This window comes from Electrona antarctica, assembly GCF_951216825.1.
Source record: "Electrona antarctica genome assembly, chromosome: 21".
NCBI lineage: Eukaryota > Metazoa > Chordata > Actinopteri > Myctophiformes > Myctophidae > Electrona > Electrona antarctica.
The window spans coordinates 20,816,617-20,843,251 of NC_136802.1; the positions used below are offsets into that span (position 1 = coordinate 20,816,617).

The window sequence follows — 26,635 nt, forward strand, 5'->3', positions numbered from 1 at the left end:
AGGGTTAGGGTTAGGGTTAGGTGATGGACAAGATGGAAGTGATGATGAATGATGATTTTAACTGACAAGAAAGAAAACGGGTAACAATCAGTAGTGCCAAAAGAAACTAGTTTTTTTGGGTAAGCCAGACAGGAGAGCATTACAATAATCAAGCTTGCTGTTTGTTCTCTTTTTCTCAAATCGGTCTTGAAAGTAAAGACTTGAGTGGGGTTTGAACTCACCATCTCCCGATCATGTGGCAGCGTCCTAACACACTGACCCACTGGTTCCAGACAATCCACATTGCTTTTTTGTTTGTTTTGTTCTGGTACCATCTGGTAACGAATCTGGTACCAGACAACTAGGGTTGGGGTTAGGGTTAGGGTTAGGTGATGGACAAGATGGAAGTGATGATGAATGATGATTTTAACTGACAAGGAAACGGGTAACAATCAGCAGTGCAAATAAAACAATAGTTTTTTTGGGTAAGCCAGACAGGAGAGCGTTACAATAATCAAGCCTGCTGGTGATAAACAGTGAATGAGTTTTTCAGTATCATTTTGGGACAGAAATCTGGGGGGAAATGGGGCCTTGGGAGCATGTACAGAGCATTTTTTTCAAATCCTCAAATATGATGAAAAATGGCATGCTATAGTATGCCGTCTGAGGCCATGGGCTGAACTTGAACCAACAACCTGTGGCTCACATAGACAGCAGCTTATCACAGAGTGCCACCATGCTCTCTGAGAATCTCCTCAGCTCTCTTCTGGATGTTATTCTCCAAAACATGCTGCAGAGTGAAAGTAGGAGGAACCAGACAACTCTGTTGAGCTTTCAGTGATTTTTAGGTTGTAAGTTGTTCTTCTTGGTGTCACTTTTCAAATGGGGCATTGGGATCATGTACAGAGCATTTGAATGGTGCTGTGCATCAAAGGTGTCTTTAGTGCTTTTAAGTGTTATCGTGGATGTTAATCAGATAATACAGAGGAGAAACCATGACAGGACACAGACAGCCTCCCCATTGGTAGATGTGATCCTGGCAGCCAGCCCAGGTGTGTTCTGGTCCTGTTGATTGAGCTGAGAAGGACCTACATAGTACAAACCTTCAAGGTTTATAGGTCCTGCTCTGCTCAATCAACAGGACCAGAACACACACTTGTTACTTTTCTTCCAGTTTATTATATAAAATAAACTACTATAGCATGATAGTTTATTATCATGATATAGTATGCCGTCCGAGGCCATGGGCTATAGCCCATGGTCTCGGAGTGATTTTCGTCTTTTTTTCAAATCCTCAAAAATGATGAAAAACGGTATGCCGTTTTTTGAAAAGGATTTAAAAAAAGACGAGAATCACTCCGAGACCATGGGCTATAGCCCATTGTCTATATTGCTAAAACTATGAAACATTTCAAAGATTCCTTTTCAGCCAAACATGTCCACCGTAAGATAAACCTACGTAGGTTTGAATGGGGTTTCTAGGTGTAATTATGTAGGACTAGTAGCGTGACGACGAGTTTAATAAACTGGAAGAAAAGTAACGAGTGTGCGTTCTGGTCCTGTTGATTGAGCAGAGCAGGACCTATAAACCTTGAAGGTTTGTAGGTCCTTCTCAGCTCAATCAACAGGACCAGAACACACCTGGGCTGGCTGCCAGGATCACATCCACCAATGGGGATGCTGTCTGTGTCCTGTCATGGTTTCTCCTCTGTATTATCTGATTAACATCCACGATAACACTTAAAAGCACTAAAGACACCTTTGATGCACAGCACCATTCACATGCTCTGTACATGATCCCAAGGCCCCCTTTTGAAAAGTAACACCAAGAAGAACAACTTACAACCTAAGACTCACTGAGAGCTCAGTGGCACCCTTGTTAAGATGACGTCCATGTGAGCCAGAGGTTGTGAGTTCAAATCCAGCTGAGTTCCTCCTGCTTTCACTCTGCAGCATGTTTTGGAGAATAACATCCAGAAGAGAACTGGAAAGAGATGGAAAGCTGAGGAGATTCTCAGAGAGCATGGTGGCACTCTGTGATAAGCTGCTGTCTATGTGAGCCACAGGTCGTGGGTTCAAGTTCAGCCCATGGCCTCAGACGGCATACTATAGCATGCCATTTTTCATCATTTTTGAGGATTTGGAAAAAAAAGACGAAAATCACTGCGAGACCATGGGCTATAGCCCATTGTCTTTAATGCTAAAACTATGAAACATTTCAAAGATTCCTTTTCAGGCAAACATGTCCACCGTAAGATGAACCTAAGTAGGTTTGAATGGAGTTTCTAGGTGTAAGTATGTAGGACTAGTAGCGTGACAACGAGTATAATAAACTGGAAGAAAAGTAACGAGTGTGTGTTCTGGTCCTGTTGATTGAGCAGAGCAGGACCTATAAACCTTGAAGGTTTGTAGGTCCTTCTCAGCTCAATCAACAGGACCAGAACACACCTGGGCTGGCTGCCAGGATCACATCCACCAATGGGGAGGCTGTCTGTGTCCTGTCATGGTTTCTCCTCTGTATTATCTGATTAACATCCACGATAACACTTAAAAGCACTAAAGACACCTTTGATGCACAGCACCATTCAAATGCTCTGTACATTATCCCAAGACCCCATTTGAAAAGTGACACCAAGAAGAACAACTTACAACCTAAAAATCACTGAGAGCTCAGTGGCACCCTTGTTAAGATCATGTCCATGTGAGCCAGAGGTTGTGAGTTCAAATCCAGCTGAGTTCCTCCTACTGTCACTCTGCAGCATGTTTTGGAGAATAACATCCAGAAGAGAACTGGAAAGCTGAGGAGATTCTCAGAGAGCATGGTGGCACTCTGTGATAAGCTGCTGTCTATGTGAGCCACAGGTCGTGGGTTCAAGTTCAGCCCATGGCCTCAGACGGCATACTATAGCATGCCATTTTTCATCATTTTTGAGGATTTGGAAAAAAAAGACGAAAATTACTGCGAGACCATGGGCTATAGCCCATTGTCTTTAATGCTAAAACTATGAAACATTTCAAAGATTCCTTTTCAGGCAAACATGTCCACCGTAAGATGAACCTAAGTAGGTTTGAATGGAGTTTCTAGGTGTAAGTATGTAGGACTAGTAGCGTGACAACGAGTATAATAAACTGGAAGAAAAGTAACGAGTGTGTGTTCTGGTCCTGTTGATTGAGCAGAGCAGGACCTATAAACCTTGAAGGTTTGTAGGTCCTTCTCAGCTCAATCAACAGGACCAGAACACACCTGGGCTGGCTGCCAGGATCACATCCACCAATGGGGAGGCTGTCTGTGTCCTGTCATGGTTTCTCCTCTGTATTATCTGATTAACATCCACGATAACACTTAAAAGCACTAAAGACACCTTTGATGCACAGCACCATTCAAATGCTCTGTACATTATCCCAAGACCCCATTTGAAAAGTGACACCAAGAAGAACAACTTACAACCTAAAAATCACTGAGAGCTCAGTGGCACCCTTGTTAAGATCATGTCCATGTGAGCCAGAGGTTGTGAGTTCAAATCCAGCTGAGTTCCTCCTACTGTCACTCTGCAGCATGTTTTGGAGAATAACATCCAGAAGAGAACTGGAAAGCTGAGGAGATTCTCAGAGAGCATGGTGGCACTCTGTGATAAGCTGCTGTCTATGTGAGCCACAGGTCGTGGGTTCAAATTCAGCCCATGGCCTCAGACGGCATACTATAGCATGTCATTTTTCATCATTTTTGAGGATTTGAAAAAAAAGACGAAAATCACTCCGAGACCATGGGCTATAGCCCATTGTTTTTATTGCTAAAACTATGAAACATTTCAAAGATTCCTTTTCAGGCAAACATGTCCACCGTAAGATGAACCTAAGTAGGTTTGAATGGAGTTTCTAGGTGTAAGTATGTAGGACTAGTAGCGTGACAACGAGTATAATAAACTGGAAGAAAAGTAACGAGTGTGCGTTCTGGTCCTGTTGATTGAGCAGAGCAGGACCTATAAACCTTGAAGGTTTGTAGGTCCCTCTCAGCTCAATCAACAGGACCAGAACACACCTGGGCTGGCTGCCAGGATCACATCCACCAATGGGGAGGCTGTCTGTGTCCTGTCATGGTTTCTCCTCTGTATTATCTGATTAACATCCACGATAACACTTAAAAGCACTAAAGACACCTTTGATGCACAGAACCATTCAAATGCTCTGTACATGATCCCAAGACCCCATTTGAAAAGTGACACCAAGAAGAACAACATACAACCTAAAAATCACTGAGAGCTCAGTGGCACCCTTGTTAAGATGATGTCCATGTGAGCCAGAGTTTGTGAGTTCAAATCCAGCTGAGTTCCTCCTACTGTCACTCTGCAGCATGTTTTGGAGAATAACATCCAGAAGAGAACTGGAAAGCTGAGGAGATTCTCAGAGAGCATGGTGGCACTCTGTGATAAGCTGCTGTCTATGTGAGCCACAGGTAGTTGGTTCAAGTTCAGCCCATGGCCTCAGACGGCATACCATAGCATGCCATTTTTCATCATTTTTGAGGATTTGAAAAAAAGACTAAAATCACTCCGAGACCATGGGCTATAGCCCATGGCCTCGGACGGCATACTATAGCATGCCGTTTTTCATCATTTTTGAGGATTTGAAAAAAAAAGACGAAAATCACTCCGAGACCATGGGCTAGCCCATGGCCTCGGACGGCATACTATAGCATGCCGTTTTTCATCATTTTTGAGGATTTGAAAAAAAGACGAAAATCACTCCGAGACCATGGGCTATAGCCCATTGTCTTTATTGCTAAAACTATGAAACATTTCAAAGATTCCTTTTAGGGCAAACATGTCCACCGTAAGATGAACCTACGTAGGTTTGAATGGGGTTTCTAGGTGTAAGTATATGTAGGACTAGTAGCGTGACGACGAGTATAATAAACTGGAAGAAAAGTAACGCGTGTGTGTTCTGGTCCTGTTGATTGAGCAGAGCAGGACCTTTGTAGGTCCTTCTCAGCTCAATCAACAGGACCAGAACACACCTGGGCTGGCAGCCAGGATCACATCCACCAATGGGGAGGCTGTCTGTGTCCTGTCATGGTTTCTCCTCTGTATTATCTGATTAACATCCACGATAACACTTAAAAGCACTAAAGACACCTTTGATGCACAGCACCATTCAAATACTCTGTACATGATCCCAAGGCCCCATTTGAAAAGTGACACCAAGAAGAACAACTTACAACCTAAAAATCACACCCGTGTGAACTGAGTGGTGTAAGGTCTTATATAGCCTGTCTGACGTAATGAAATCATGTCTGACGTACTGAAATCACACCCGGGTGAACTGGGTGAACATAGCAACCATGCTCATTTTTTGAGCACAGACAGACAGACAGACAGACACAGACAGACAGACAGACAGACAGACAGACTAACAAAGCCAGTTGTAGGAGTGGTCAAAAATCACTGAGAGCTCAGTGGCACCCTTATTAAGATGACGTCCATGTGAGCCAGAGGTTGTGAGTTCAAATCCAGCTGAGTTCCTCCTGCTTTCACTCTGCAGCATGTTTTGGAGAATAACATCCAGAAGAGAACTGGAAAGAGATGGAAAGCTGAGGAGATTCTCAGAGAGCATGGTGGCACTCTGTGTTAAGCTGCTGTCTATGTGAGCCACAGGTCGTGGGTTCAAGTTCAGCCCATGGCCTCAGACGGCATACTATAGCATGCCATTTTTAATCATTTTTGAGGATTTGAAAAAAAAAGACGAAAATCACTCCGAGACCATGGGCTATAGCCCATTGTCTTTATTGCTAAAACTATGAAACATTTCAAAGATTCCTTTTCAGGCAAACATGTCCACCGTAAGATGAACCTAAGTAGGTTTGAATGGAGTTTCTAGGTGTAAGTATGTAGGACTAGTAGCGTGACAACGAGTAAAATAAACTGGAAGAAAAGTAACGAGTGTGTGTTCTGGTCCTGTTGATTGAGCAGAGCAGTACCTATAAACCTTGAAGGTTTGTAGGTCCTTCTCAGCTCAATCAACAGGACCAGAACACACCTGGGCTGGCTGCCAGGATCACATCCACCAATGGGGAGGCTGTCTGTGTCCTGTCATGGTTTCTCCTCTGTATTATCTGATTAACATCCACGATAACACTTAAAAGCACTAAAGACACCTTTGATGCACAGCACCATTCAAATGCTCTGTACATGATCCCAATGCCCCATTTGAAAAGTGACACCAAGAAGAACAACTTACAACCTAAAAATCACTGAAAGCTCAACAGAGTTGTCTGGTTCCTCCTACTTTCACTCTGCAGCATGTTTTGGAGAATAACATCCAGAAGAGAGCTGAGGAGATTCTCAGAGAGCATGGTGGCACTCTGTGATAAGCTGCTGTCTATGTGAGCCACAGGTTGTTGGTTCAAGTTCAGCCCATGGCCTCAGACGGCATACTATAGCATGCCATTTTTCATCATATTTGAGGATTTGAAAAAAATGCTCTGTACATGCTCCCAAGGCCCCATTTCCCCCCAGATTTCTGTCCCAAAATGATACTGAAAAACTCATTCACTGTTTATCACCAGCAGGCTTGATTATTGTAACGCTCTCCTGTCTGGCTTACCCAAAAAAACTATTGTTTTATTTGCACTGCTGATTGTTACCCGTTTCCTTGTCAGTTAAAATCATCATTCATCATCACTTCCATCTTGTCCATCACCTAACCCTAACCCTAACCCCAACCCTAGTTGTCTGGTACCAGATTCGTTACCAGATGGTACCAGAACAAAACAAACAAAAAAGCAATGTGGATTGTCTGGAACCAGTGGCTCAGTGTGTTAGGACGCTGCCACATGATCGGGAGATGGTGAGTTCAAACCCCACTCAAGTCTTTACTTTCAAGACCGATTTGAGAAAAAGAGAACAAACAGCAAGCTTGATTATTGTAATGCTCTCCTGTCTGGCTTACCCAAAAAAACTAGTTTCTTTTGGCACTACTGATTGTTACCCGTTTTCTTTCTTGTCAGTTAAAATCATCATTCATCATCACTTCCATCTTGTCCATCACCTAACCCTAACCCTAACCCTAACCCCAACCCTAGTTGTCTGGTACCAGATTCGTTACCAGATGGTACCAGAACAAAACAAACAAAAAAGCAATGTGGATTGTCTGGAACCAGTGGCTCAGTGTGTTAGGACTCTGCCACATGATTGGGAGATGGTGAGTTCAAACCCCACTCAAGTCTTTACTTTCAAGACCGATTTCAGGAGAAGAAAACAAACAAAAAAGCAGTGTGAATTGTCGGGACCCAGTGGGACAGCCACATGATCGGGAGATGGTGAGTTCAAACCCCACTCAAGTCTTTACTTTCAAGACCGATTTCAGGAGAAGAAAACAAACAAAAAAGCTGTGTTAATTGTCTGGACCCAGTGGGACAGTGTTTTAGGACGCTGCCACATGATCGGGAGATGGTGAGTTCAAACCCCACTCAAGTCTTTACTTTCAAGACCGATTTCAGAAGAATAAAACCAACAAAAAAGCAGTGAAAATTGTCGGGACCCAATGGCTCAGTGTGTTAGGACGCTGCCACATGATCGGGAGATGGTGAGTTCAAACCCCACTCAAGTCTTTACTTTCAAGACCGATTTCAGAAGAATAAAACCAACAAAAAAGCAGTGTGAATTGTCTGGACCCAGTGGGACTGTGTGTTAGGACGCTGCCACATAATCGGGAGATGGTGAGTTCAAACCCCACTCAAGTCTTTACTTTCAAGACCGATTTGAGAAGAAGAGAACAAACAGCAGGCTTGATTATTGTAATGCTCTCCTGTCTGGCTTACCCAAAAAAACTAGTTTATTTTGGCACTACTGATTGTTACCCGTTTTCTTTCTTGTCAGTTAAAATCATCATTCATCATCACTTCCATCTTGTCCATCACCTAACCCTAACCCTAACCCTAACCCCAACCCTAGTTGTCTGGTACCAGATTCGTTACCAGATGGTACCAGAACAAAACAAACAAAAAAGCAATGTGGCTTGTCTGGAACCAGTGGCTCAGTGTGTTAGGACGCTGCCACATGATAGGGAGATGGTGAGTTCAAACCCCACTCAAGTCTTTAATTTCAAGACCGATTTCAGGAGAAGAAAACAAACAAAAAAGCAGTGTGAATTGTCGGGACCCAGTGGGACAGCCACATGATCGGGAGATGGTGAGTTCAAACCCACTACTTTCAAGACCGATTTCAGAAGAATAAAACCAACAAAAAAGCAGTGTGAATTGTCTGGACCCAGTGGGACAGCCACATGATCGGGAGATGGTGAGTTCAAACCCGACTCAAGTCTTTACTTTCAAGACCGATTTCAGAAGAATAAAACCAACAAAAAAGCACTGTGAATTGTCTGGACCCAGTGGGACAGTGTGTTAGGACGCTGCCACATGATCAGGAGATGGTGAGTTCAAACCCCACTCAAGTCTTTGCTTTCAAGACCGATTTCAGGAGAAGAAAACAAACAAATAAGTTGTGTGAAGTGTCTGGACCCAGTGGGACAGTGTGTTAGGACGCTGCCACATGATCAGGAGATGTTGAGTTCAAACCCCACTTAAGTCTTTACTTTCAAGACCGATTTCAGAAGAAGAAAACCAACAAAAAAATCAGTGTGAATATTGTCTGCACCCAATGGCTCAGTGTGTTAGGACGTTGCCACATGATCGGGAGATGGTGAGTTCAAACCCCACTCAAGTCTTTACTTTCAAGACCGATTTCAGAAGAAGAAAACCAACAAAAAAGCAGTGTGAATTGTCTGGACCCAGTGGCTCAGTGTGTTAGGACGCTGCCACATGATCGGGAGATGGTGAGTTCAAACCCCACTCAAGTCTTTACTCTCAAGACCGATTTCAGGAGAAGAAAACAAACAAAAAAACTGTGTGAATTGTCTGGACCCAGTGGGACAGTGTGTTAGGACGCTGCCACATGATCGGGAGATGGTGAGTTCAAACCCCACTCAAGTCTTTACTTTCAAGACCGATTTCAAGAGAAGAAAACAAACAAAAAAGCTGTGTGAATTGTCTGGACCCAGTGGGACAGTGTGTTAGGACACTGCCACACGATCGGGAGATGGTGAGTTCAAACCCCACTCAAGTTCAAACCAAAAAATAAAGGTCCAGGGTGCAATCCCACCCCAGTCTTTACTGTGACACTTTGCTTTCCACACTGACATCAAGTAGCACAGAAAAGCTGTGTTGTAGTAACCAGCAGTTAGCTCAGTGTGATGAGAGGCTGTCCTTGGGAGCCACAGGTCCAGGGTTCAAATCCCACATTAGTCATACCTCTGACACTTTGCTTTGCACACTGATTTCCAGACGGACAACTTTAAAGCAGCCCAGAAATTCACCATGATTGTGTGCTGTTAAGTGGCCCAACGGATAAGTCAGATGATATCCGTAGTATACCTAGTAGAAGTGTGCCGGTTCAAACCCGACATACTCCTAGTAGGCGGTGATGGTTCAAATCACCGACACCTAGAGTAGGTGTGGCCCAGTGGATAAATCAGATGATATCTGTAGACTACCTAGTAGAAGTATGCCGGCCGACATACTCCTAGTAGGATGGTGCTAGTTCAAATCACCAACACCTACAGTAGGTAGGAGTGTGTGCAGTTAAGTGGCCTGGTGGATAAATCAGATAATATCCATAGAATACCTAGTAGAAGTCTGCCAGTTCAAACCCGACATAGGATGGTGCTGGTTCAAATCACCATCACCTAGAGTAGGTAGGACCGTGTGCCGTTAATTGGCCCGGTGGATAAATCAGATAATATCAGTAGAATACCTAGTAGGATGGTGCTGGTTCAAATCACCATCACCTAGAGTAGGTAGGGGGTCAGGTAAGAGTATGTAGGGGCAGAGTAGGTTGAGGTGTAGATAGGGGGAGAGTAGGCGAGGGTTGGTCAGTTTGGGGAAGGAGTAGGTGAGGGGGGTCAGGTTGGGGGCGATAAGGCGAGGGGGGGGCAGGTGAGGTGGAGAGTAGACGAGGGGGGGGGGGGGCAGGCAGGGGGAGAGTAGGCGAGGGGGGTCAGGTTAGGGGTAGAATAGGCGAGGGGGGTCAGGTTAGGGGTAGAATAGGCGAGGGGGGGGCAGGCGGTGGTGGATAGTAGGCGAGGGGGGGGCCAGGCAGGGGGAGAGTAGGTGAGTGGGGCCAGGCAGGGGGAGAGTAGGAGAGGAGGGAGGCCAGGCAGGGGGAGAGTAGAAGAGGGGGGAGGCCAGGTAGGGGAAGAGTAGGAGAGGAGGGAGGCCAGGCAGGGGGAGAGTAGGCGAGGGGGGAGGCCAGGCAGGGGGAGAGTAGGAGAGGGGGGAGGCCAGGTAGGGGAAGAGTAGGAGAGGAGGGAGGCCAGGCAGGGGGAGAGTAGGCGAGGGGGGAGGCCAGGCAGGGGGAGAGTAGGAGAGGGGGCAGGCCAGGCAGGGGGAGAGTAGGAGAGGGTTGAGGCCAGGCAGGGGGGTTGCAGGCACGGTGCGGGTAAAAATATTTTTTTTTCTTTTGTTTTTTTTCTAAATTAAATTTAGAAAATTATTTTAAAAAAATAGGCAGAACACCACTGCCTAATCTCTCCCTGCACACCACCTCTCCTACTCTCCCCCTGCCTGGTCTACCCCCTCGCCTACTCTCCCCCTGCCTGGCCTCCCCCCTCGCCTACTCTCCCTGGCCTCCCTCCTCTCCTACTCTCCCCCTGCCTGGCCTCCCCCCTCGCCTACTCTCCCTGGCCTCCCTCCTCTCCCCCTGCCTGGCCTCCCCCCTCGCCTACTCTCCCCCTGCCTGGCCTCCCCCCTCGCCTACTCTCCCTGGCCTCCCTCCTCTCCTACTCTCCCCCTGCCTGGCCTCCCCCCTCGCCTACTCTCCCCCTGCCTGGCCTCCCCCCTCGCCTACTCTCCCTGGCCTCCCTCCTCTCCTACTCTCCCTGGCCTCCCTCCTCTCCTACTCTTCCCCTACCTGGCCTCCCCCCTCTCCTACTCTCCCCCTGCCTGGGCCCCCTCGCCTACTCTCCACCTCGCCTGCCCCCCCCTCGCCTAATCGCCCCCTACCTGACCCCCCTCACCTACTCCTCCCCCTAACTGACCAACCCTCGCCTACTCTCCCCCTATCTACACCTCAACCTACTCTTACCTGACCCCCTACCTACTCTAGGTGATGGTGATTTGAACCAGCACCATCCCACTAGGTATTCTACGGATATTATCTGATTTATCCACCGGGCCAATTAACGGCACACGGTCCTAACTACTCTAGGTGATGGTGATTTGAACCAGCACCATCCCACTAGGTATTCTACGGATATTATCTGATTTATCCACCGGGCCAATTAACGGCACACGGTCCTAACTACTCTAGGTGATGGTGATTTGAATCAGCACCATCCCACTAGTTATTCTACGGATATTATCTGATTTATCCACCGGGCCAATTAACGGCACACGGTCCTACCTACTCTAGGTGATGGTGATTTGAACCAGCACCATCCTATGTCGGGTTTGAACTGGAGGACTTCTACTAGGTATTCTATGGATATTATTTGATTTATCCACCAGGCCACTTAACTGCACACACTCCTACCTCTGTAGGTGATTTGAACTAGCACCATCCTACTAGGAGTATGTCGGCCGGCATACTTCTACTAGGTAGTCTACAGATATCATCTGATTTATCCACTGGGCCACACCTACTCTAGGTGTCTGTGATTTGAACCATCACCGCCTACTAGGAGTATGTCGGGTTTGAACCGGCACACTTCTACTAGGTATACTACGGATATCATCTGACTTATCCGTTGGGCCACTTACCGGCACACAATCATGGTGAATTTCTGGGCTGCTTTAAAGTTGTCCTTCTGGAAATCAGTGTGCAAAGCAAAGTGTCAGAGTTATGACTAATGTGGGATTTGAACCCTGGACCTGTGGCTCCCAAGGACAGCCTCTCATCACACTGAGCTAACGGCTGGTTACTACAACACAGCTTTTCTGTGCTACTTGATGTCAGTGTGGAAAGCAAAGTGTCACAGTAAAGACTGGGGTGGGATTGCACCCTGGACCTTTCTTTTTTGGTTTGAACGTGAGTGGGGTTTGAACTCACCATCTCCCGATCATGTGGCAGCATCCTAACACACTGAGCCATTGGGTCCAGACAATTCACACTGATTTTTTGTTGGTTTTATTCTTCTGAAATCGGTCTTGAAAGTAAAGACTTGAGTGGGGTTTGAACTCACCATCTCCCGATCATGTGACAGCGTCCTAACACACTGTCCCACTGGGTCCAGACAATTCGCACAGCTTTTTTGTTTGTTTTCTTCTCCTGAAATCGGTCTTGAAAGTAAAGACTTAAATGGGGTTTGAACTCACCATCTCCCGATCATGTGGCAGCGTCCTAACACACTGAGCCATTGGGTGGAGACAATACACACAGCTTTTTTGTTTGTTTTCTTCTCCTGAAATCGGTCTTGAAAGTAAAGACTTAAATGGGGTTTGAACTCACCATCTCCCGATCATGTGGCAGCGTCCTAACACACTGAGCCACTGGGTCCCGACAATTCACACTGCTTTTTTGATTGCTTTCTTCTCCTGAAATCGGTCTTGAAAGTAAAGACTTGAGTGGGGTTTGAACTCACCATCTCCCGATCATGTGGCAGCGTCCTAACACACTGAGCCATTGGGTTCAGACAATTCACACTGATTTTTTGTTGGTTTTCTTCTTCTGAAATCGGTCTTAAAAGTAAAGACTTGAGTGGGGTTTGAACTCACCATCTCCCGATCATGTGGCAGCATCCTAACACACTGTCCCACTGGGTCCAGACACTTCACACTGCTTTTTTGTTTGTTTTCTTCTCCTGAAATCGGTCTTGAAAGTAAAGACTTGAGTGGGGTTTGAACTCACCATCTCCCGATCATGTGGCAGCGTCCTAACACACTGTCCCACTGGGTCCTGACAACACACACTGCTTTTTTGTTTGTTTTCTTCTACTGAAATCGGTCTTGAAAGTAAAGACTTGAGTGGGGTTTGAACTCACCATCTCCCGATCATGTGGCAGCGTCCTAACACACTGAGCCACTGGTTCCAGACAATCCACATTGCTTTTTTGTTTGTTTTGTTCTGGTATCATCTGGTAACCAATCTGGTACCAGACAACTAGGGTTGGGGTTAGGGTTAGGGTTAGGGTTAGGGTTAGGGTTAGGTGATGGACAAGATGGAAGTGATGATGAATGATGATTTTAACTGACAAGAAAGAAAACGGGTAACAATCAGCAGTGCCAAAAGAAACTAGTTTTTTTGGGTAAGCCAGACAGGAGAGCATTACAATAATCAAGCCTGCTGTTTGTTCTCTTCTTCTCAAATCGGTCTTGAAAGTAAAGACTTAAATAGGGTTTGAACTCACCATCTCCCGATCATGTGGCAGCGTCCTAACACACTGAGCCATTGGGTGCAGACAATACACACAGCTTTTTTGTTTGTTTTCTTCTCCTGAAATCGGTCTTGAAAGTAAAGACTTAAATGGGGTTTGAACTCACCATCTCCCGATCATGTGGCAGCGTCCTAACACACTGAGCCATTGGGTGCAGACAATACACACAGCTTTTTTGTTTGTTTTCTTCTTCTGAAATCGGTCTTGAAAGTAAAGACTTGAGTGGGGTTTGAACTCACCATCTCCTGATCATGTGGCTGTCCCACTGGGTCCCGACAATTCACACTGCTTTTTTGATTGCTTTCTTCTCCTGAAATCGGTCTTGAAAGTAAAGACTTGAGTGGGGTTTGAACTCACCATCTCCCGATCATGTGGCAGCGTCCTAACACACTGAGCCATTGGGTCCAGACAATTCACACTGATTTTTTGTTGGTTTTCTTCTTCTGAAATCGGTCTTAAAAGTAAAGACTTGAGTGGGGTTTGAACTCACCATCTCCCGATCATGTGGCAGCGTCCTAACACACTGTCCCACTGGGTCCTGACAACACACACTGCTTTTTTGTTTGTTTTCTTCTCCTGAAATCGGTCTTGAAAGTAAAGACTTGAGTGGGGTTTGAACTCACCATCTCCCGATCATGTGGCAGCGTCCTAACACACTGAGCCACTGGTTCTAGACAATCCACATTGCTTTTTTGTTTGTTTTGTTCTGGTATCATCTGGTAACCAATCTGGTACCAGACAACTAGGGTTGGGGTTAGGGTTAGGGTTAGGGTTAGGGTTAGGTGATGGACAAGATGGAAGTGATGATGAATGATGATTTTAACTGACAAGAAAGAAAACGGGCAACAATAAGTAGTGCCAAAATAAACTAGTTTTTTTGGGTAAGCCAGACAGGAGAGCATTACAATAATCAAGCCTGCTGTTTGTTCTCTTCTTCTCAAATCGGTCTTGAAAGTAAAGACTTGAGTGGGGTTTGAACTCACCATCTCCCGATCATGTGGCAGCGTCCTAACACACTGTCCCACTGGGTCAGGACAATTCACACTGCTTTTTTGTTGGTTTTATTCTTCTGAAATCGGTCTTGAAAGTAAAGACTTGAGTGGGGTTTGAACTCACCATCTCCCGATCATGTGGCAGCGTCCTAACACACTGAGCCATTGGGTGCAGACAATACACACAGCTTTTTTGTTTGTTTTCTTCTCCTGAAATCGGTCTTGAAAGTAAAGACTTAAATGGGGTTTGAACTCACCATCTCCCGATCATGTGGCAGCGTCCTAACACACTGAGCCATTGGGTGCAGACAATACACACAGCTTTTTTGTTTGTTTTCTTCTTCTGAAATCGGTCTTGAAAGTAAAGACTTGAGTGGGGTTTGAACTCACCATCTCCTGATCATGTGGCTGTCCCACTGGGTCCCGACAATTCACACTGCTTTTTTGATTGCTTTCTTCTCCTGAAATCGGTCTTGAAAGTAAAGACTTGAGTGGGGTTTGAACTCACCATCTCCCGATCATGTGGCAGCTTCCTAACACACTGAGCCATTGGGTCCAGACAATTCACACTGATTTTTTGTTGGTTTTCTTCTTCTGAAATCGGTCTTAAAAGTAAAGACTTGAGTGGGGTTTGAACTCACCATCTCCCGATCATGTGGCAGCATCCTAACACACTGTCCCACTGGGTCCAGACACTTCACACTGCTTTTTTGTTTGTTTTCTTCTCCTGAAATCGGTCTTGAAAGTAAAGACTTGAGTGGGGTTTGAACTCACCATCTCCCGATCATGTGGCAGCGTCCTAACACACTGTCCCACTGGGTCCTGACAACACACACTGCTTTTTTGTTTGTTTTCTTCTTCTGAAATCGGTCTTGAAAGTAAAGACTTGAGTGGGGTTTGAACTCACCATCTCCCGATCATGTGGCAGCGTCCTAACACACTGAGCCACTGGTTCCAGACAATCCACATTGCTTTTATGTTTGTTTTGTTCTGGTATCATCTGGTAACCAATCTGGTACCAGACAACTAGGGTTGGGGTTAGGGTTAGGGTTAGGGTTAGGGTTAGGTGATGGACAAGATGGAAGTGATGATGAATGATGATTTTAACTGACAAGAAAGAAAACGGGTAACAATCAGTAGTGCCAAAATAAACTAGTTTTTTTTGGTAAGCCAGACAGGAGAGCATTACAATAATCAAGCCTGCTGTTTGTTCTCTTCTTCTCAAATCGGTCTTGAAAGTAAAGACTTGAGTGGGGTTTGAACTCACCATCTCCCGATCATGTGGCAGCATCCTAACACACTGTTCCACTGGGTCAGGACAATTCACACTGCTTTTTTGTTGGTTTTATTCTTCTGAAATCGGTCTTGAAAGTAAAGACTTTGGGGTTTGAACTCACCATCTCCCGATCATGTGGCAGCGTCCTAAAACACTGTCCCACTGGGTCCAGACAATTCACACAGCTTTTTTGTTTGTTTTCTTCTACTGAAATCGGTCTTGAAAGTAAAGACTTGAGTGGGGTTTGAACTCACCATCTCCTGATCATGTGGTTGTCCCACTGGGTCCAGACAATTCACACTGCTTTTTTGTTTGTTTTCTTCTCCTGAAATCGGTCTTGAAAGTAAAGACTTGAGTGGGGTTTGAACTCACCATCTCCCGATCATGTGGCAGCGTCCTAACACACTGAGCCACTGGTTCCAGACAATCCACATTGCTTTTTTGTTTGTTTTGTTCTGGTATCATCTGGTAACCAATCTGGTACCAGACAACTAGGGTTGGGGTTAGGGTTAGGGTTAGGGTTAGGGTTAGGTGATGGACAAGATGGAAGTGATGATGAATGATGATCGTTTTTTTGGGTAAGCCAGACAGGAGAGCATTACAATAATCAAGCCTGCTGGTGATAAACAGTGAATGAGTTTTTCAGTATCATTTTGGGACAGAAATCTGGTACCAGACAACTCTGTTGAGCTCTCAGTGATTTTTAGGTTGTAAGTTGTTCTTCTTGGTGTCACTTTTCAAATGGGGCCTTGGGATCATGTACAAAGCATTTGAATGGTGCTGTGCATCAAAGGTGTCTTTAGTGCTTTTAAGTGTTATCGTGGATGTTAATCAGATAATACAGAGGAGAAACCATGACAGGACACAGACAGCCTCCCCATTGGTGGATGTGATCCTGGATGCCAGCCCAGGTGTGTTCTGGTCCTGTTGATTGAGCTGAGAAGGACCTACAAACCTTCAAGGTTTATAGGTCCTGCTCTGCTCAATCAACAGGACCAGAACACACACTCGTTACTTTTCTTCCAGTTTATTATACTCGTCGTCACGCTACTAGTCCTACATACTTACACCTAGAAACCCCATTCAAACTTACTTAGGTTCATCTTACGGTGGACATGTTTGCCCGAAAAGGAATCTTTGAAATGTTTCATAGTTTTAGCAATAAAGACAATGGGCTATAGCCCATGGTCTCGGAGTGAATTTCGTCTTTTTTTCAAATCCTCAAAAATGATGAAAAAAGGCATGCTATAGTATGCCGTCCGAGGCCATGGGCTATAGCCCATGGTCTCTGAGTGATTTCAGTCTTTTTTTCAAATCCTCAAAAATGATGATAAAATGTATCATCATTTTTGAGGATTTGAAAAAGCATGCTATAGTTTGCCGTCTGAGGCCATGGGCTGAACTTGAACCCATGACCTGTGGCTCAGATAGACAGCAGCTTATCACAGAGTGCCACCATGCTCTCTGAGAATCTCCTCAGCTTTCCATCTCTTTCCAGTTCTCTTCTGGATGTTATTCTCCAAAACATGCTGCAGAGTGAAAGTAGGAGGAACTCAGCTGGATTTGAACTCACAACCTCTGGCTCACATGGACATCATCTTAACAAGGGTGCCACTGAGCTCTCAGTGATTTTTAGGTTGTAAGTTGTTCTTCTTGGTGTCACTTTTCAAATGGGGCCTTGGTATCATGTACAGAGCATTTGAATGGTGCTGTGCATCAAAGGTGTCTTTAGTGCTTTTAAGTGTTATCGTGGATGTTAATCAGATAATACAGAGGAGAAACCATGACAGGACACAGACAGCCTCCCCATTGGTGGATGTGATCCTGGCAGCCAGCCCAGGTGTGTTCTGGTCCTGTTGATTGAGCTGAGAAGGACCTACAAACCTTCAAGGTTTATAGGTCCTGCTCTGCTCAATCAACAGGACCAGAACACACACTCGTTACTTTTCTTCCAGTTTATTATACTCGTCGTCACGCTACTAGTCCTACATACTTACACCTAGAAACCCCATTCAAACGGGGCCCACAGTTCAATGGGTAGAGTGACTGTCTCGCAAGCACAATGTCAGAGGTTCAAGGCCTGGCTCTGACAGTGTGTCCCTTGTGATTGTGAAGTCAAATGGCTTCAAGAATTGATAACAAAATAAATCATAGTACAGTCAACCTAATTTCATCTACAAGATAATCATTAGTAGTAGAAATGCCTCCCAAACTCACTGGGAGAGTCATTTCTCATCCAATTAACTTTATTTATACAGAACATTTACCACAACAGTGTTGAACCCAAGTTGTGTTTGCTTTAAAACTCTCAACTCAAAATTCTCAAAAATAGATCTACATGCTCATAGCGAAGCACACTATTAGCTAAAACTGGAGCAGACAGAAGTATTCAATGTGATTTATGAAATAAAAGTATCAACATGGCAATGTAGTACAAGAAAGTATTGGCATCAACAAAGTAACTCAAATAAAAGTACTAATTGTGCAGAATATCCCATTTCACAAGTTCAAAATGTATAAAAATCCTTTGAAAATAGATCAACAAGCTCTCAGTGCATCGCATACAACAGGACATAATGGTGAATAAGCCAGCAGGCAACGCAGGGAGTTGAACCCCATCCCAGTAAACCAGGAGTACCATACTACCGGAGCCGTTTGCTGTTTAACACCATGTCCTTCCTTGTTATGTATATAGGCCTATATATTTTTGAGTGGTGCAAACCACTCCAACAACTGGCTTTGTTAGTACCCGTGTGTGTGCGTTTGTGTACCTGTCCCTCAAAAGAATGAGCATGGTTACTATGGTCACTGACATTACGTCAGACCACAGCTGATCAGGCTATATAAGACCTTGCACCACTGAGTTCACACGGGTGTGATTTTTTATATATCATACAACATGTTAGAACAGATGGATTTAAACTTGAACTGTTACCAGTGTTTCCCCTGGATAAAGCTGAAGCAGTGGTGCACTATCCAGCCCTATCTGAACAAGGGGAAAAAAACAAGTCGGTCATTGCCATAAAATGTACATAGGCAGCAGTTCAAATCACAGACAGCGACACCATCCTACAACACTGGATTTGTTATAAAGAATAATGTATACATACATAGATAAATACCTTTTTAATTGTATATATCCGCCTTCTGTCATTTATATTAGAAAAACATGGCATATTTTGTACATATAGTTCGAATGGTGATTAATCATGATTATTACATTTTTAAGCTGTGATTAATCTAATTAAATGTGTAATCGTTTGACAGCCCTAGTAAATATGTAAGTCCCCCCGCCCCCCCACCTAAGATACAATATGTCACAAGGCAAACTAACCACTTCTCAAGCATGATGACTATCAATATTATTCTGCAGCACCCCTAAACAAGAAGTAGGATAAAATCAGGTCTGATAATGATGTACCGTGCACATCATTTGCATTAATCATGATTATTATAATGATGTCCATGCATATTAACATTAAACTTAACAAGTCTTAAGACTATTAAAGTATGCATTTCTATTTGCTTTGAAGGCATTTCTCTTTGAAAGCATTTCTCAGTTCAATCAATTTTAAAAAGCATGTTGTTTACATACACGATCATAAATTAAATTAAATTCAAGCATAGCATCTCTTCATCCAGAGATGAATAAATAAACCAAAACCAAAACCACCAGGCAGTCTCTAAACACACTGTTGTAATGTTAGACAGCTAGCTTTAGCTCTAACAGCTGCCTGACGTTCGCGCTGTAATGCTAACCATGCTAACGACATCAGTTAACTGTCCGTTTAGTTCTCAACAAACCGTTCTTCTTCAACCTCCGTGTAACAGGTACTAATAATAAGTGCGTTTAATCTCTATTAATGTGTTGTATAACTATATTATGATTAATAATGCCACAAAACAGCGACAGACCTGTAGCCTTAGCTTCACAGACTGGTCCGTCACCTAACTGTTCCCCCCGCCCCGTCCTGTACATAATTATGGTTCCTATCACTATACCTCCACCACAGTCCACATACACATGTAACAATAACTGTTATGGGCCAACTATTATAATACATACTATAGTAAGACCATGAACTACTGTATGTCGTTTTTTCATCATTTTTTATCTGTGAAAATCATGAAAAACGAAATACATATACTATGTCGTCCGCATGAACGTCGTTTTTCATATATATTTTTGTATTCATAATTTGATCCCTGAGATTAAAATCAACTGGTGTCATCATAGAACATATTGTCTACAGTCACAAGGGGGCGCTATGTACAAAGACGCTCTGACCACGAGTATATAAACTGGATGAAAAACTAGTGTGTTCTTGAGCTGAGCAGGATGACATCCATCCACGAGGAGGTCAGAAGGAGTTAGTAGAGAAAGGTGAGGAGGCAGCAGCCATGGTGTCACATTCCCCTCAGCTGTATGGTTGTATGTACAGTGTATGTGACAATCCACTTTCTGGAGGTGATGGAAGGAACACACCAACCCATCAACGAATACAGGCAGATTTGAACCGGTAACACATGACACCTTCTGGAAACCGATCAGTGAGAATCAGTCACATGACTCACATCACAGGTTTACAGGTGTACAGTCACTCTGGGCACACCTGAGCTTCCATGCGCGGCCAAAAGAAGCTGTCTGCCAGCGTCTCTTCCGGGTTTTTAGACAGCTGGTGGATGGAAATGAAGCTCCACCCACGCGTCAGAATGCCGCTGGGGCAATCTTTTCCGTGAAACTGCATATCTGCATACAGATATGCAGTTCTCTCATATTTTTTGTCAGCAAGATGCCACTTCACATTCTTTGAAGTGGCAGATGTTGGCCAAAGCTTTTTCTCCATTTTTCAACTTTTTATATTTGTTTGTAAATTAACGTAATGTGAAAAAATAGCAAAAATAGCCAATCTACGTGATCATCGCTTATTGTGAGCTTGTAGATCAGCTATTTTTGCTATTATTGGAAAAATAAATACAAATAAAATAACGTGGAAATGGTTAAGACTGCCGTGGGTTGTATTAATATTGAACCAATGAAAAGTATTAACAAGAGATTATGATTAAATAACTACATTGCATCCATTGGAGTCCTCCGGTTGATTGACTGATGACACAAACAAAATTGACAAAATGTGCACATTACATAAAAAGACGAGTCACAGCAATCTGCAAGAAAGACAATGAATGTGTATGAGAAAGAGAGAGAGAGAGAGGGCAGAAGAAAGTAGAGTCCATGTACAACTGGCACTCATATTCAATTCTACCATTTCACGGCTGTACGTAGCAATGCCACTGCACATTACCCATGTACCTGTGTAGATACTTCCTTAATGTTAACGAAGTCCACACCCACAACACCAGAGGGAGTGCAACGAACCATGTTCAACCCAGATTCGGCACAAACAAGGGACTAAATTCTTTTCGCTCCTATGCCACCAAAATGTGGAACGCCCTACCAACAGTCATTAAGACATGCGAATCCCTTGACTCCTTCAAAACCGCTCTCAAAGGGCACCTACGGATGGCTGCAATTCGAAACTGGCCCCCGTAAAATCTGAATCCCCCCCCACCGCCCCCCCCCCCTTTTCCCCTCACTGTATATGTTTCTTTTCCCTTTTTACCTCAATTATGATGAATTCCTGTACTGTTCTTTGTCTATATAGAAGTGTCTATTTGTACGTCTCTAAATGTTTTGATGAATTGAACATGGTGGACCCTGTTGTAAACAAGTGTAATGCTTAATTGGGTCGTCCACTCACAGTTAACAGCCTTTGTATTGAGTTTGTGCTTGAAATGTACTGTAATTCTGCAAAATTTTCAATCAATCAATCAAAATTAAATATTAGGGCCCACCTCCTGGCGGTGGTGGTGACTGGGTGTTGTAGTTTTATTTTGTGGTGGTGGTCAGAGGGTGGCACGGGTCTGCCCGGAACCGAAGACCTGAACAGAGTATTGAGCCATGTCCAAAATATTGACTTGTCCCTCGGGTACAGTCGGGTCTCTGTTCAGGGCATCTGTATGGACTATACAGATTGGGATTTGTAGTCTTATGTAGTGGTGTGATGGTGGCTGGGATTTGTAGTTTCATTTAGCAGCGATGGCCTGTAGGGTGTTGGTTCTCTTCATGATGTTTGGAACAAACAGCAGCCCTGAAGCTCTCTCGATGGTTTCTATGGGAACCAGAAAGCGCTCCAGGGGAATCTTTTCGTCAACGGGCGAGTTGGGCATGATGTAGGAACGAAGCTCCACCCCTTCGGACCGCTCCAAAATCAACACCTGGACACGATAGCAAACAGCAATAAATTCATGATGTTTTTACCCATCATTTGTAAAAAAAATAATTAAAATAAAAGAAATAACATATATTTAATGTATTCGTCATATCTGCCCTGTGCAATGTTTGTTTACCTAGCCTGGGAAGCATTCATTTTCAGGTTTATGATCCAGTCGGGAGCGGATGGTAACTTACGTCATGTTGTAGTCACTGATATACAAGTCATGAGGCAGGAAACCACAAACCGGAATCAGAAGTACCCAAAATTCAGTGGCCTTTTAGGGCCTACACAATAAAAGCCTTGATGTGGCGTATGAATCTGACACATTTCTTCAAGTACGTTTCTTCAAGTACGTCTGGAATAGTTTGTTTGGTATATTCATATTTTCGTAGTGACTGGCGAGACTAAAAACCAACAGGGGGGACCAAAACAAACCGACGCCAAACAAGCTGGAAACCACAATCGCACAGTAATTTAGAACACAGACCAGGCTTTCCTTCCGAGGTGGAAAGCCTGTAACGCGAGGTTGTTTACCAACATTGCATTTTGCATTGTACCAAAAGGAAATGTACATTTTATTCATATGTTCCAATGTTCAATGCCAAGAACACAATTAGTGTTAATAAGTTATTCGCAATTATTTGTATAACAATTAATGAATCATCAAGTAAAATGTTATGCATCATGAAAGGGGAGGGTCTATAAAAACAGGAGTCCCACCTTGAAGAAGTGTGTCGGCACAGCAACGTGGTTTCGTCCCAACACCTGGTACCTCACATACAGCTTCCCATCAGGCTCCTGTCTGCACGCACGCACACACGAGTCATGAAGAACAACGTCAATCAACCCTCCCGCTTTGAATGCTATCAATGCACTGAAAGGGACAAAATCACGTTTAATCAGAGCATTGAATGGTCTCAGTAGTCGTTTACTGACCTACCAAGATCTCAGTAGGCTGCATTCTGTGAGTTGATCACGGCTACTGTTTTGACAGTGACGACACACGTTGTCAACTGACTTACATGCCGGCTAAGACTGATATGAGGTTAGGGGTCTTACGTGGCCCGTTAAGACTGAGGTTAGGTTTCTGGTTTAAGGACTTCAGTGTTTTGTACCATACTATTGTATGAGTACCGAACAAAGAATGTTTGCTTTCGCCATCTTTGTTGAAGAAGAGTCTGGGCAATTAAGGTTTAGTCTTACTAGAAGTACTAAAAGTTTCTCAATCTTCTATTTAGATTTAGTCTGGCTTAATCTAGATTTTGTTAGGATTAGTAACGTCGGACAACGTGCGTCGTCGCTGTCAACTGTAGCCTTGACCAATGCACAGAATGCAGCCTACCTTGGTAGGTCAGTAGACGGTTACTGAGACCATTCAATGCTCTGATTAAACGTGATTTTGTCCCTTTCAATGCATTGATAGCATTTGAAGAAGGGTGATCAACCTTTATTCCAAGCCTTGTTAATAAGTAAAATTCACAAGTTTTCAGTTCATTCCAGGTCAGGTGTGTGAGTAGTTGTAGTGTACCTGGGCAGGTACAGCGGTCCGGTGCAGACGTAAACATTGCGGTAATGTTTGGTCAGTGAGCGACACATTTGCTCCAGATTGTTCCACGCCTTCTGGTTCATATGGGGATTCTAGAGCAGAGGAGAGGAACAGAGGATAACTGTCCTTTTTTCCAATTCCGCCAAATTCCAGCACTTCCGCTTAGACAATGAACAGCGTAGGTCTTGCCCAGCGTGGGTGCATCCCTAGTAGTATTATTACAGTCCAACATGTAGCCTACCTGTGGTGAAACGTTGCTCAGGTAGAAGGTGTCGTCCATGGCCTTTTGGCTCCACTTGTGATTGCCTGCTGCAGCCAGGTGGCCTCTGTCAAAGCCACTCCCCCGGTAGTCTGCGTTGGTCGATCGGTGGTACAAATGAATGCTGGGAATCAATCAAACCGCATAAATATGGTCCACCAACCAACAGAAGAGAGCAGCACAAAACATCCACCAATAGAAGGACCACACAGAAAATCCACCAATAGAAGAGTCAAACTGTTTAATGGAATACGATGCTGTTAATAATAATACTACTGCTACAACAACAACAGTAATAACAATAATAATAAATAATAACAATAACACCACCACTAATAATAACCTGTCATCTTCTTTGAAGTCACAGTTGTTCCTGTTTGAAGGTCCAGTGATGGAGGAGGGATTCAGCTGTTCTATTACCCAGGATGCCGTGCGGGTGCGAGGGTCATAGGAAGTGACATAGGACTCTCTGGTCTTGATGTTGGCCAATGAGGGGAAGCCGTACTTTGTTACTGCCCCGCCCCCCTGGAACACCTGCACAGTACAGACCATAATAATGACCATTATACTCGAATCAAACTGATACAAAATAAATAAATATTAATTAATTGCACATGCTGAATTTACTAATAGAAGCATATCACTCGAGTTTTTCTGTTTTCTTTTCATCTTTATTGTGTTCAAATGTCCCTTTTATAATGTGTTTATTTTGCTTTATGTCTTGATGTCTTAATATGTTTGGAATAAGTTTGGAAGCACTCGTCGAAGTCACTGAACGGCCCTGCGTACCACATCGAATTTGCATTTTGCACACAATGCAGGAGGCAGCAGCACGACCCGTTAATACAAACAAGTGCTTCCAAACTCCAACACTTAGAAAAAAAATCACCTGCACAGAATTTCTCCAACACTACTTTCTTGACAGAAAGTAGCTCATAAGATGTCTACGGTGGATTTTTATGAATCAAAAGCTTGGCAGATTGAAAGAGGATAATTCAAGCTTGGCCTAGAGCTTGGTGAGTTTAACGTTGTTTAATACAAGCAGATCACAAAAGCAAATTGGATGAATGGGGAGTCAATGGAGGGTATTGCAACTCAAGATTCATCCTATTATAAAAAAATCAGACCCGTCTGAAGTGAGTGGTGCTGTACCAGTGGCGGAAGGTTCTTATAACAGCAGTGGGTGCCCCCCCGCCCCCGCCCTGCCCCTACAAATTTACCAGGGGGAGAGGAGCTTCAGCCTTCATATCAGTGGGTGCTATTTGGCCATCTATTGTGTCAGTGGGTGCTTGAGCCTAACCTGACTTAGCTTGAGCCCTCAAGCACTCCCTAAGTTTTTGATGAATTGAACATGGTGGACCCTCTTGTAAACAAGAGTAATGCTTAATTGGGTCGTCCACTCACAGTTAACAGTCTTTGTATTGAGTTTGTGCTTGAAATGTACTGTAATACTGCAAACTGTTAATAAATATTTCAATCAATCAAAGTTGATGCCGTTGTGTGTGCTGTACTGTACTGTACTGTACTGTACTGTACTGTCTCTCCTCCCTGGCCTCTGTCTTAGGTTCTCTCTGTTCTCTCTGTGTTAGGCTGCACAACAGTGACACTTGCTATTTCCGACACAGGGACACAGGGGGACACACACATAGCTGTCTTTAGGAGTGGTTGCACCACTCAAAAGTCTAGCCCGTCTCCGGACCCCCCGGGTTGAGCTCCTTTGGACCTACCACGTAGGGTCCGGTCTCACCGGCGTCAAGCGACATGGGATGCCATCTGATTTCCCCTGACTTAGCCCTGTGCTGCGGTGTGGGTGTCACGCTGACATATTCCAAACGAAGCATATGAACGCTATAGGAGACAACGAACCATCTGACCCCCCCCCCCCGCGAACGGCTCAGAAGCCGTTAAGTATTTTTAATGTTTGTACGACCGTTTTGCCAGCTCTGAAATTCTCTCTTCGGTCCCTCCTTGTTGACATCTCGGTTGGCTAGCTGCGCCTACGAGGCGCGTAGGGAGGCGCTGCTAGCCAACCGAGATGCCGAGAGGCGGTACAATGGGATGTCAACAAGAGAGAATTTCAGAGCTGCCAAAACGGTCGTACAAACATTAAAAATACTTAACGGCTTCTGAGCCGTTCGCGGGGGGGGTCAGATGGTTCGTTGTCTCCTATAGCGTTCATATGCTTCGTTTGGAATATGTCAGCGTGACACCCACACCGCAGCACAGGGCTAAGTCAGGGGAAATCAGATGGCATCCCATGTCGCTTGAATCCGGTGAGAAGGAACCCTACATAAAGTCATCAAAATGTCAGAAACTTTAACGTAGGGTTCCGAAAGCAGCTATCAAAAGTCTTGAGTTGCAAATTGCGGCTAGACTCTACACTACAGCCAGTGTATTTGAAGTTTGTATTGTATTTACAGTAATGAGTGACCACTGACTAAAAGTGTAAGTGGATTTACAGTAGCTCTGGTCCATAGCTCTAATACCTTTGCTCTAGTCTAATTAAAAGGTAAACAACAGACAAACCGTGAGCTCCGAGGAGGCGGTGGCCTCTACACTGGGTATGGGGACGACAGGGAGGCGACCCAGGAGACCACCACCGGTGTCCTGTTGCTGCTGCTCCCTGGAAGAAGCAGCCACTGAAAGCCCCAGGGCCGTTCCAACCGACACCGACACCCCGCACACAAACCACCGCGACTTCAAAACCCGCTGCATTATTATCACCACATACTATACGCTCTATCAGATAATGCAATGATATTATTATTATTATTTGGGTCAACCCTCTAAGGGTCAACTTGGTGCAGTTCTCCAATCTCCATGGGTCGCGAGATTATGACGTAGCTCAGTAGTGATTTTGTTGTAGTTTTATCATTAGCGCCA

The 26,635-nt window shown here is 44.4% G+C and overlaps 1 protein-coding gene across 1 annotated transcript; it reads right to left on the minus strand.

The window, feature by feature from the left end:
• Positions 1-1,041: 1,041 nt before the first annotated feature.
• LOC306914130 (endonuclease G, mitochondrial-like) lies at positions 1,042-26,575 on the minus strand. Its single transcript, XM_079491065.1, has 8 exons — positions 26,279-26,575; positions 24,096-24,286; positions 23,735-23,876; positions 23,476-23,585; positions 22,668-22,749; positions 21,526-21,948; positions 19,812-20,838; positions 1,042-1,067 (listed from the first exon to the last, which is right to left on the minus strand). Exons 1-6 carry the CDS (start codon positions 26,465-26,467, stop codon positions 21,757-21,759), a joined length of 906 nt encoding a protein of 301 aa, XP_079347191.1. The 5' UTR covers positions 26,468-26,575; the 3' UTR covers positions 1,042-1,067; positions 19,812-20,838; positions 21,526-21,756.
• Positions 26,576-26,635: the final 60 nt, after the last annotated feature.